General features: G+C 51.6%; 1 protein-coding gene across 3 annotated transcripts in view; it reads left to right on the top strand.

Moving 5' to 3' along the window:
* Positions 1 to 3335, top strand: part of ANXA6 (annexin A6) — a 46385-nt gene extending 43050 nt beyond the window's left edge. For all 3 annotated transcript variants that reach the window (XM_032395241.1, XM_032395240.1, XM_032395242.1), the window contains 2 exons: positions 673 to 795; positions 2554 to 3335. In XM_032395241.1, the coding sequence (XP_032251132.1) occupies positions 673 to 795; positions 2554 to 2613 (183 nt within the window). In that variant the 3' untranslated portion in view covers positions 2614 to 3335. The remainder of the gene's footprint in view (positions 1 to 672; positions 796 to 2553) is intronic.
* Positions 3336 to 12794: the final 9459 nt, after the last annotated feature.

Below are 12794 nucleotides of genomic sequence, written 5' to 3'. Positions count from 1 at the left end.
GTTGCTGAGCTCCCTCGGAGCAGAAGGGCCCACACATTCCATGTCCTGTGGCTGCTCCTTGAGCCCCCTATTCATTTCCCAGGGTTGCTTTAACAAATTACCACAGACTGATGATGGAAATTTTACTTTCTCGTGGTTCAAGAGGCCAGATGTCAAAAATGAAGGTGTTAGGTTCCTTCTGGAGGCTCTGAGGGGAGAACTCTCCCGTGCATCTCTCCTAGCTCCTGGTGGTTGCCGGGAATCCTGGTGTTTCCTGGCTTGTGGATGCGTCCCTCAGGCTCTGCCTTTATTTTCACATGACCTTCTCTGTGTGTATACCCATGTGTCCTCTTCTTATAAGGACATCGGTTGTTGGATTTGGGGCCCACCCTAATCCAGTGTGCCCTCAACTCATTACATATGCAAAGACCCTATTTGCAAATGAGGTCATGTTGTAAGGTTCCAGGTGGACAGAATTTTGGGGGCACACCATTCAACTCTTACAACTCCTGTGTCTGGCCAGTCCTAGGCACAGGGGAATCTGGGTGACTATTTGTGGAAGACTGAGGCAGAATATCTCACCTGGTTTGGGAGGGAAAAGGAAGACAAGCAGATGGACACCCACGAGTTCTTGCCTGACCTGACCCTATTTCCCCTCCTGCCCTGTGTCTCCCTCTCCCCTGGCTCCACCAGGGTGCTGGCACAGATGAGAAGGCCCTCACCAGGATCATGGTCTCCCGGAGTGAGATCGACCTGCTCAACATCCGGCGGGAGTTCATTGAGAAATACGACAAGTCTCTCCACCAAGCCATTGAAGTAAGGGGGAAGGGCTAGAGATCAGTGGGGAAGGGCGTGAGCGTCACATCCCTGACCATGGGATTACGAGTCCTTTCCATTTCCAGTCTTTTTCTCTATGAGTTCTCTCTGACAACAGAGATGTTGATAAATGAAAGAACTACTTCATTGTGTATACAAAAATAAATTCCAGATGGCTCAGAGGTTTATAATGAAGGACTTCTAAATAAAATAGCCCATTTTGGGGGGGCTTTTTAAAGACAACTTTATGGAAGCATAATTTATATACCATGAAGTGCACCTATTTTAAGGTGCATTTCATATTTTTTAGTAAGTTGAAGGAGTCATGCCTCATTGCCACAATGCAGTTTTAAAACATTTCCATCACCGCACTAAGATCCCTTGTCCCTGCTTACTTATTTCCACCCCTGCTGGTAAGCACCCATCAGGTGACTTTCTATCTCTGTAGGGTTGCCTTTTCTGGGTATTTCGTAGAAATAGAGTCACGTGATATGTGATCTTTTGTGTCTGGCTTCTCTCACTCACAGAGCCCATTTTTTTTGTCTTAGAGGTTGGCCAAGATCTTAAAGTTTGATACTGTGCTTGGTAGACAGCCTGTGGGAAATCTCACAGCGGCTTCACCCAGACTTGGTGGGGATGTATAGTGGTAGCACATCTTTGAAGGGTAATTTGGCAGATTTCAGAAATTTAAACGCATACACTTTGAACTTGGTGATTCTGCATATGGGAATTGATCCTACAAACATAGCGGCACATGTTCCCAAAGATGTGGAGAATTTATGAATTTATGCCAGCATTGTTTACAGGAGCAAAAGACTAGAAGCCTTCCTACAGAACTGGTTAGAGAAAGTGTGGTACATCCATAGGATAGGATACGATACAACCATGAAAAAGTGCGCGGAGGCTCTATGTGCTGATTTGGGATCTTCTCAAAGTCAAAAATGTATGTCCCAGAAGAGTGTGAATGCTGTGTGTCCATGTGTGTAGAAAAGGGACATTCTACACCTACACTTGTTAGTATATGCACAGACTTGCTGGAAACCCAGACAAGAAAATAGTCACCGTGCCCCTCTCTTGATTTGGGGAAAAAGGGGTCAGGGATGGGAGATTTTTATCGTATAATCTTTCCTTTGACTTACATTGTTTATAATAATGATTTTTTAAATCAAATACCAAAAATTATAAAAGAAAAGAAAAACAGCATATATCATAAAAATGACAGGAGCCACTGTAAAGGAGGGGGAGTCTGGCCTCCCATCGCTCTACTGTAGGCCAGACATTATGATGTGTCATAAAGACAGTGAGGTTCCCATGAATTCCTGCAAGGGCCTGGTACTCGGTAAGTGTTCCATAGTGTTTGTTCAGATGAGGAGTCTGGTTCATACCTGTGTTAATGGCTGTGGGAGGAGGAAGGCAAGAATCGAGGGCAGGAACACTTCGCAGAGGAGGGGGCATCAGAGGGCAGGCAGCATTTGGGGGCGGTGCAGAGGGCGTGCTGGTCAGAGGCGTGGTAGGTATTAAAGTAGGAAGATGAAGCAAGATGCTCCCAGAAGGGAGGGGGGAGGTGAAGCCAGACCACAAAAGGCCTTGAAGCCAAGCTGAGAGCTTGGCCATTTTCCTGAGGGTAGTGGGGAGCCACAGAAGGACGCAGTCACATTTATGTGTTTGGGAGACATTACGCTGACAGCAGCTGGGAGGAAGGGGCATTGAGGCCATCAGGATTGTTTTCACTCACTGCTCTCCCTCTGCTCCTGCCAGGGTGACACCTCTGGAGACTTCCTGAAGGCCCTGCTGGCTATCTGTGGAGGCGAGGACTAGGGCCACCGGCGTTGGTCAGGAGCACCAGCCCCCATGACCGAGCCTGATTGCTCCAGCTGTTGAGACGAAGGAAGGGATGGGTGGGGGGGGGGGGGTCGGGGGGGCTCTTGTCTTCAACTGGGGTTTAGGGAAGGCTTCCGCTCCCACAGGCCACCGAAGGCCCAGCACGGTCACCCTGCTCCCGTGAGAGCAGCTGAAGAACCGTAGCCACAGATCCCATCCACCTCCACTCCCCGTCTTCCTCCTCAGCCCTTCTCGGCTTCCGTCCCTCGCTGCAGCCACTGCCCTGGTTTGGGCTTTGTCAAATCCAGAAACATACTGAGCCTCTGTCTGTGAAACGAGTGGAGTGTGTGCTTTGAATGGGTGGGGTGTGGTGGCCGGTACCAGCTGAGTGTTCAAGGGGAGGGGAGGGACGGTCGGTGTCTTCCCGCCAATTGCCAGGCCTCCCACCGTTTCACTACCCGCCCCCATCCAGGTTTTTGCGCGAGAGATGGAACCAGGAGTCTGGATACCGAGGTTCAGATTTGCATCCGCACGCACGTGCTTTCCAGCTTCTGGCCAATCTCCTTCCCTCCCTGAGTCTCTACTTTTCTTATCTACAAAATGAGAGAGTTGGACAAAAGGATGTTGACTTTCTCTTTTAACATTGACATTGTAGGATGTGCCCCCAAATCATCCCCTTTCCACTTCCCTCTTGAAATAAAAACAGACCTACAGACTCACAAACACATTTCCGGGGGGATCTGTGTTTTTGACTTAGACCTGCAGCCTGAGGTATTCACCCACCAGGGAGTAAGTCCTCGCCTCCTCCTGTCGCCTGAGAATCCCGAGTGAGAGCGTGAGCGAAAGCTGGCCCAGCCCCCTCCAGGTCTCGGCTTCCCTCTCATCCCTCTGCTGCCTGGATGTTTCTCTGCGTTCTTCATCCATTACAACTCAACCCAAACTTCCTCTTTTGAGCTCTTCAAGGGCACCAGATGCGATCGTGATCTGGGGAGGCCTGTGGAAAGTTTCTCCTTTGTGAAGATCACTGATAAGCAGCAGGCTCAACTGCAACTTCTCAGTCTCCCTTCTGTGAGCTGTGTTTCTGCTCTGACACTTGGGTGTGAAGCTGTCCCCTGAGTGCCGTGAGGGTGCGGGCTGGCTGGAGGGCCCTTCTCCCTGGCCTGACTGGCCTCACCTCTGCTGGCAACTCAGAGCGCGTCTGCGGTAGTAGCTGCCCAGGCAACGGGGGGTTTGGGCCAGCCGCTGTCCTCCGTGGGCATCTGGACAGTGGGGGTGGGCCCACCAGTTTTAAAGAGCCCCATCTTCATCTCTGCCATAATGAGGCTGAAAGCAAGAAGGTTACCTTGTTCTTCACCAGGCTGTGAGCCCGGACACCAGGAGGGTCCGCTGAGAGCTTTTTGGGGGGATTTACCCAACTTCACGCAACTGTTACCAAAAGATAGAATTAACAAAGTGGTTAAGAGCTGTGGAGTCAGATCTTTGCCACCAAATGACCGTGAGCATGGCATTTCTGAGCCTCCGGTTACACCCATCCCCTAGCCTTTTGAGGAGGAGATGAGGTGACACCTGCAAGCGCTCAGCAGGGGGCTGCCCTGCCTGGATTTGGCTGTCAGCACCACCAGCCTGGGGGCAGGCCCCAAGCTGGTAAGTGGATCCCGAGATGATTTCTGAGCTCTCTTGTCCAGAAGTCAGCTGCACATCACAGAGACATCCAAAGACAAGCACGAAAGTGCCTTAAAAATTTGTGCCAAGAGGAAAATAGCTCTGGAGTCGAAAGAGTGATGGAATCTGAGGGAATAGAATTGGGAGGCCCCCTGAGGCCAAGGGGAACACACAAGCAGAGCAGGAATTTCTAGAATTCCCGGAAACCAGGAATGAGCTCAAATGGAGCGCTTGCAATGTACAGGACCGCTCTAATTCCTCACCGGGCAGTTTTCACTTACTTTTCAGTTATGGTGGGCTGCCGTCTGGGATTGGTCTCTGGTAGGAGGGAGACCCTCAGGGTTTGTCGGGCAAGGCAGATGAGATTGGAAATGGGAGTTTGCTCCCTCCAGTTACAAAGGCCGTCAGGGTTTTTTCTTAGAACGCAGGGGGAGCCTTCGGAGGTTCTTGAGAGGGAAAGTATGTGGCTAGCCACCCACTTGAGAAAAACGTGTGAAGGAGGGCTGGCCAGTTGGGAGGCTGTTGTAACAATCCCACTTGGGGTAAGACCCAGGTGCCTGCAGAACAAGCCACATTTTCCCCCTTAGAGCTGTGGCAGAGGGCGGAGTGGCCGCTATTCCGAATCCCGGGCACCTCCATCGGTCATTCATGCAGGCAGCGTATACTGACCGAATGCCCCGCCTTATGCTAAAGCTGTAACACGGGAGACTGTTGTGTCCTGATCCCCAAGAGCTGACACACGAGCGTCCCTCCCACCCAGCCTTCTCCAAAACGCGGGGTTGAGTGACACCAGAGATCGTTTCTGTGGCCAAAGTTCAACGGAGACAAGTGGCAGGGACTAAATTAAAACTAAAAGGAAAGAGAAAGCAGAAGCCCAGACCGCTGCTGTCTCAAAGAGGGAGAAAAGGAGGATGGTGATGTTCTCAGTGTGGAAGGGGCCCTCGGAAAGTCTCACCTCCTTCTCGCACTTACAGACAACTGTCACTTCCACAGAGGAAGCGACTGGCCCCGGGGCGCTTGGCATTTCAGCGGACGACCGAGCTGGAGTCCTGCAGTCCTGCCCGGCCCGACCTCCCACTGCCTTCGCTCTTGCCCTGGACCCCGGCTTCTCCCTCCCGCAGCCCCGCCCCGCCCCGCCTCTAGCTCCTCGCCCCGCCCCCTGCCTCCACTCCCGCCTCCACTCCTGCATTTTCCCTAACGAGGGAGCAATTCTCAGAAGTTCTAGACCGGGGTGCTCCGACCTCGGTCTTCGGGGCCACAAGGAAATGTCCCAAGTGACCGGCTGGGAGGGGGTTGCCGGGAACCGCCGTGGCCACATTTCCAGCCGTTGGAGAGCAGCGTGGGGACAGCTGGCTGTCCGAAACCCCCTGGCTGTCCGGTGCCCCGGTTTTGCTGAGCAGCCAGTAATCCCGTAATCCCGCGGGAGGAGCTTCTCCTCCGCAGCCGAGACTTCAGTTGCGGTAGTGCCGGGGTGATCCCCTTATTCTCCTGATGAGGAATCCAAGGGACCAAGCAGTGAAGCAAACTGCCTGAAGGTACAGGCGACACATCATGGATGGAGCCGGAAATGGGCCGAGAGCTCATCCAAACCAACGCTCTTGTTTCACGAGTTTGAAAATCAAGGCCCCGTGACCATGGTATTGCTAAAGGCTGGATCTGGGGTCAGCACCCCGGTCTCCTGATTCCTGCTGTGCTCACTACTGATACGTCCCCTTCCTCCTCCTCTTGATTAAGGGAAGCCAGACCGCGCTGAGGATGGGAGGGAGAAGTGTCAAGTTGCCCAACCCGAATTTCAGAACCCCAAAGCAGCAAATCGGTGTTTCTAGCAGGCCTCTGAGACCTCAGGTTTCCCCAGGCAGACTTCCCCACTTTACAGCTGAGTTAGGCAAGCAGGAAATTCTAGTTCCTAACTGAGCCCTCTACTCAGCAGTTATCTATGGAGGCAGGCAGGCTGGCTGGATTGGAAACTCAGCCAACCATTTAGAAGTAGCTAAGTCACTTGGCCTCTCTATGCCTTGATTTTCCCATCTGTAGAATGGGAATCACAAAAGTTTCTATTTCACAAGGTTTTGTGAAGATTAAATACAGCAACGCATGGATACCTCTGAACACACTATCTGGGACATAATAAGGGCCCCATATTGGGTCTTTGGTATTAATACATAGGCTGGATTCCATGTCCTAGAGAAGGACTTGGAGGGGGAGTCTCTATCAACAACCTCTGATGACCACTGAGTCCCTACACTGTGCCCCTTAACCCCTCAAGAGCTAAGTGGGGAAAGAAGAGAAAAATACAACCAAGACACAGAGCAAGGGGTACCTCGTGCAGAGGCCATAGATAACCACAGAAGGACTGACACAGGATCCTTGGAAAAGGGGCATGTGCGAGGCACCTCAAAAGGTGAGGAGAGATGCCTTCAACAGTAAAGGATATTGAAGGAGAAAGGGAGTTCCAGGCAGAGGCAACAGTGGGAGCAAAGGCCCAGAGGTGGGAAGTGGAGGCCATGGGAAGTGCCCCTGGGGGCCTTGGACCCCACATCCAGGGCGTGAGGACACGGTCTGGGAGGGTCACAGAGAGTCCAGGCTAGAGTGTGGACCTTACCCTCCAGGCCCCGGCCAGCTCCGAAGGTGCCAGGGACAAGGGTAGCGTGAGTAGAGCTGTCTTTAGAAAGAGGTCTCTGCGGCCAGTGTGGAGAAGGAAACTGGCCGGGAGACCAGTGGACAGGCTTGCAGTGTTTCTCAGAAAAGGAGGGATGGGGACATGAGCCAGGACGGAAGAAGCAGACATGGAGAAAAGAGAAGAAAGACGTGGCGGTGTGAGAAACCCAGGAAGCTGCCCTACCTGCTGCGGGGGATTAGAGAGGGAAGCAGAGATACAAAGCCAGATGTCATCACCTGGGGACCCAGAGGCAGGAAGTGCTTTTAAAAAGCAAGATGTGATGCCAGAGGCCGCCGGTGCCTGCTTCTCAGGTAAGGACCGAAGAAGTCCTAAACCAGAACCAAACCCTTCCCCCTGAGGCCCAGCTGTTGTAGCAGTTTCCAGAACATTCATTTCCTTCTGTGGGATGGTCTCACCCCTCCCAGCTACCACCATCTGCCTATTGTGCTGCCAACTGCAGTCAGAACCACCTAGCGGCCACCCCATTACCATCACCATGGACCTTGACCTGGAGATAGCCATGGGTGGGGACAGGATGGCCTGACAGGCGGAGCCGGGAGGGTGGGGAATGGACCTAGAGATCCCACGCCTGTGCCGGGCCAGTAATTTCTGTTCTCCCACCCAGCTGGTATCCACTCAAAGCCCATAAATACTATCTACCACACACGCAGAATTCCAACTCACTGCCAGTCATACCCACAGGGACACACCGTGTGTATCCAGAATCAGGAAGAAGCACACTGCTGGTAACACACACACAGAAACACACACTGCAGACCATGTGGGGAAAAATACAGTGATTGCGCCCACAAACACACTGCTCGGAAGTACAGATATTGTCGTCCATGCATGTACGACGGGCCATACAGGAATCTCTTCGCACAGCTACCTAGACTTGCCTCTCACACACTTGCCTTTCACATGCACTCACCAGGGCGTGTATGCACTCGTACTTTGCTCAGCACACAGCCTTCGTGTCTAGCACACAACTCCAGACATCAGTGACCTGCCTGCTCTCTTACGTACGTTCTTCCACAGGAGAGCCAACCACCGGACTCTATGGAGGGCAGACTTAGCACCCAACTGCTCTGACTTGAGCCCTGCTCCTACTTGCAGCCCTGCTCAGAGGAGGCAGGAGCAGCTCCTCGGAGAACCAGGCTGCAAGTGGGGTCAGCCTTCGGAAGGAACAAAATCCCCAGGGAGGTCTTCCTGGAGTAGTGAGGCTCAACGTGAGTGAGATGGCAAGAGACAGGAGGGAGAGGTTTTTCCTTCAAAAGCCCCCATCCCATTCTGTTCCCTTTTCTAGGAATGTTCTAGAAGCTGGCAGTGAAAGGGTTAACAGTGCCCGGGCCACACACCCCACCCATGGGCTTTGGAAAACCTGAGTGCAGGGATTTGCCCAAGGGAGGTCAGGGTCAACTATCTCCCCATCTGCGTTTTAGCTGTCCACAGGATAAAACTCCCCAGGTGAGTGAGATGGAAACCCAAAATGAAACTTTGCTGCAGTTCTCTGACTCTAGCCTTGTCACTGTCACTCTGGTCAGCAGCAGCAGCGGCAGCTCCAAATCCACCCTCCTCGTGGCTCTCCCAGGCCGGCTCTCCCCTCGGGGTGGTACTGCGTTCTCTTGGGCAAATGTACCTTCCCCTCACCGGGCCTCAGGCTCCCAGCTCTCCTGGGCTGGGAGGCTGTTGCAGGAACGAAATGAGATGCAGCATACGAGGATCCTGGCACAGGGCTCTGTGATCAGGCTCTATCGCTTGCCTTCCCCATTTCCCTGTCTCCCGGGCCTCTCTCCCCAGGCCCCTCTCCCATCCTGGGGTCCAGGTTAATTGGACTGCATTATTTGCATAGACATGAGACCTCACCCCCGGGGAAATTCCCCTTGGTGACCAGGCTTCCTTTCTGAGGTCAGGCCACATCATCAGACGCAGCGCCTTCCTTTCCAGCTTGCCCCAGCCTCCCGCTGCCTTTGGCCCCTATTATCTGGCAGGTGGAGATCCAGGTTCACCGATTTAGTCCCGCCATGTGACCTGGGGGTGCTGTCCAAGAGAATGTGAGCGTAGAGGCTGGGCTGGGGGCCGGAGCAAAGTCAGAAATGATAGATACTGGAGGCCTAGAGGAAAGACTGTAGGCAGGAGGCCGTTGAGAAGCCTAGTAATACTAGCTCTGTCAGCAATGCCCTACCTGACCTTAGGCACATGCCTTCGCCTCCCCAGGCCTTAGTTTCCCTTTCTGTCCAGCCAAGGGAGTGGTCAAGATAATCTCTATGTTTTGTTCCAGATCGAATGAGCTAAAAAGCCACTTCCTTTAGCAGCACAGTCTTGCAACATTTGTCCTTGGATCTTCTTCCTTTGACAAGAACCTTGCAACATAGTGCCTTGAATCCATTTCCTTTCCTCTCCTTGGAAAGCACAATTTTGCAAAATGCATTCCTGAATCCCGTTTTTTTCAGATGCTGCCAGAATTACATGTACCTCCTCTCCTCGTAGTGACTTGGTTTGAGGTTGAATATTTCCTTTCAAATCCACTATGTATAATGTCCTGTGGCCCACAAAACATGGAATAGAGCTCTCTTCTCTCCAGATTCTAAGATCTGTTGTCCTCTTAGTCTCTGATGCTGGTACTGAGAAGGCACATTCCCTGGAACAAAAAGGGGAGCAGTGAGGTCCTGGGACCAGCTGTATCAAAAACAACGGTTAGAAAGGCAGCTTTGAGAGCAGGACTCACAACTGTGAATCACCTGGGGAGCTTTTAAATGCCAATCCCAGGCTGTACACCCCACCCCCCCAGATCCTGATATAATTCGTCTGGGGCGGGGCCTGAGCATCTGTATTTTTACAAAGCTCCTCGGGTGATTCTAACATGCAGTCAGGATTGAGAACCTCTGATCTCAGGCCCCACCCCAGACTAAATGGGTCAGATGATTCTGGCAGATGCTCACATTGATGACCGCCTGACCTATGATATTCTTTATGAAATGATCTCCAAGGGCACTTCTATGCACACAGGTATTCCCAGGATTATAGATGGGCAAGGAGAATCGCGACCCCCTTTCACAGATGAGGAAGGTGAGGGACAGAGAGAGGAATGGCTGCTCATGTCACACAGAGAGGTAGTAACAGTAGTGGGCCTGGCCCCTAGTGGAAACTTGTAGACTTGAAGCATTTTTGCAAAAGTCATGGATTTGATGCGTGGGTGACCCAGAGAAGTACCAGGACGCTAGGTATCTCCCACTGGTCCATGACAGTGAATTCTTGGCTGCCTTTATATGAGCAGTTAATGCTTACTTTGGAGCTGGAAGACCCAGTAAGGGAGCTTGGGCCTCTCAAACTACTAAGTACTACGATAATCCCTGGGAGTTTACTAAAAATGCTGCCTCTAGGGCCCTACTCCCCAGAAAGTATGATTTCTTAGGTCTATGGTGGGTTCCAGAAATCTGCCCAGAGTCCTGGACTAGGTCCCTGTGGCAAAAGGAATTCCCATCCTTGGGGAGCATTCAGCAGACTTGGTGAATCAGAACACCCATGGAATCAAATCCATTCATTTGCTAAATAAATATTGATTGACTGTGATGAGACTGGCCCAGTTCTGTTCTCACAACATCAGCGAGACCAGAGATGTCAGGGTGGGAGCGGTGGGGCTGGGCAATTAGGTATCAAAGAAGTGGGCCTGTGAGAGGTTCCCTGTGTGTATCCAAATTTCAGCCATCTTTTGAGGTCCAGCATGGATCATGTCTCCCCCAAGGTGAGTTCTGCTGACATGACCTGAGTTTGAACTCGAGCTGTGCTATGTACTAGGTGTGACTTAAGCCACGTCATCCATAAAGCAGGGGTACCTATGTCATAGAGTTCTGATGAGGAAAGCATGAAACACTTTAAGAGCGCTTAGTATCACGCCCAGTACACGTTAATCTTAAATATTAGCTATTAGTGGGCACCTGGGTGGCTCAGTTGGTTAAGTGTCTGCCTTCGGCTCAGGTCATGATCCCAGGATTCTGGGATCAAGTCCAGCATGGTTCACTCCTCAGCGAGGAGTCTGCTTCCCCACTCCCTCTGCCCCTCCCCCCTGCTCTCCCTCTCCCTCTCTTTCTCTCTCAAATAAATAAATAAAACCTTTTTTAAAAAATTAGCTGTTAGTGTTATTATTTCCTAACCATCTTGGCCTGCCCTGATTTCTCCTTTTTCTCAACTTTTGGACTTCCTTACAGTGTCAAAATGGAAGGTCCCTTAGTGATTATCTAGTCTGATTCCTTCACATTATAGAAGGGGAAGCTGAGGACCAGAGAGGGGAAGGGACTTGCCCAGGCCACACAGCAGAGCCAGGACTCAAACTCAGCTCCTCTGATGCGCAGTCCAAGGGCCCCTTCCTCTTTGATGTCCATCCCACGGCCTGAACAAGGAAGGCAACTTCAGTGAATCCATGGCTGAAAGAAGAAGAGGTGTGAGAGAAGGTGGGAGAAGCTAATTGTGCTCAGCATTTCAGCACAGAGAGCCCAGAGCCAATCATTCCCCAGGACGTGCAAGCCAAGTGTTCCTGCCTAGAGATTCTAGTTCATGTGGGGCCAGCTTCTTGAGCCTCCTAGCCCTTCAAGGTCATTCCACCATCTAAGATGCCATGAGCAAGAACCAGTCCAAGCAAGGCCTTGTGAATTCATCGAGGATCTATGATTACCATGGCCTGTGGAGAGAAAATGTCATGTTTAGAGGAAACATTGCAATCCAGGAACGTCAGGGCTGAATTACACACTATATTGATGAGGAATCTGAAACCCGTTTTCCTCAAGGAAGGGACATTTCTCAATTTCACAGAAGGCCCTGGCTGACCCAGATGGCTGGTCACAGGCCACCAGGAGGCTTCCCAGAGGGAGCCAGGGACAAGAGCATTCTCCCTGATGCTGAGTCCTGTCACCATCCTGTTCCTGCCCAGTTGGGGACATGGGTGAGGAAGACCCTGCAAGCTGGTATCAGAGGACAGAGAGGGGAGCATCTGATACTGTCAGCGTGTGGTGTAATTTACTCCCTGCAGAGAAAAGGGTCTATGTGCTGGGAAGTGTATCATCCTTTGCACCTGATCTAGCTCGAGGATTGGTGCTGCTAGTCCTGTAGAACTTTCTGTGTTGATGGAAATACCTGCACAGTCTGGTATGGCAGGCACTTGCCCATGGGGCTACTGAACATTGAAAAAGTGGCCAGTGCGACCAAGGGACTGAGTGCAGTATGGGAAAGAGCACTGGACTAGGAGTCAGGAAGTCCCTTCATTTACTCACCTGGGAAGTCACTTCCCCTGTCTGGCCTTCCCTTCCTCATCTGTTGGGCCAGGAGTTCTTTCCAGCATTCCCCATGGAATCCCAGTCTGGAGAACACAGAAGCAGCAGAGGATTGGATTCAGTGCACTCACCTCCTATCCTCCACCTCCCAACCTCCTGCTCAAGCTGAGTGTGGCCCCTTGTGACTTGGCCTTGCTTATCTCTCCAGGCTCACCTCTTTACTTCCCCCTTGCTTCACACTCCATGTTCCACTCAGAGTGAACAATTTTCAGTTCCATGAATGTATTCTCTCTTTGCATATTCTATTCCCTTTGCTAAGAACACTCTTCCCTGTGCTCTTGCTTGGCTGCTTTCAGTTCTCAGCTGATGTGTCACTTCCTCCAGGAAGACTTCCCAGATCCCAAAATCCTGACTAGATGCTCCTGTAGCTCCCTGTATTTCTCCTGTCATAACACATCTCTACCACTCTTTATTATAATTACTTATTAGCCTACAGCCCCCAGAACAATGCTATCCAGTAGAACTTTCTGTGGTGTTGGAAATGTTCTATACATGTGCAGCCTATGGGATGGCCACATGTGGCTACTGAG

Source organism: Phoca vitulina, unplaced genomic scaffold (genome assembly GCF_004348235.1).
Source record: "Phoca vitulina isolate PV1807 unplaced genomic scaffold, GSC_HSeal_1.0 scaffold83, whole genome shotgun sequence".
Lineage (NCBI taxonomy): Eukaryota > Metazoa > Chordata > Mammalia > Carnivora > Phocidae > Phoca > Phoca vitulina.
This window is presented reverse-complemented; position numbering and strand designations above follow the sequence as displayed.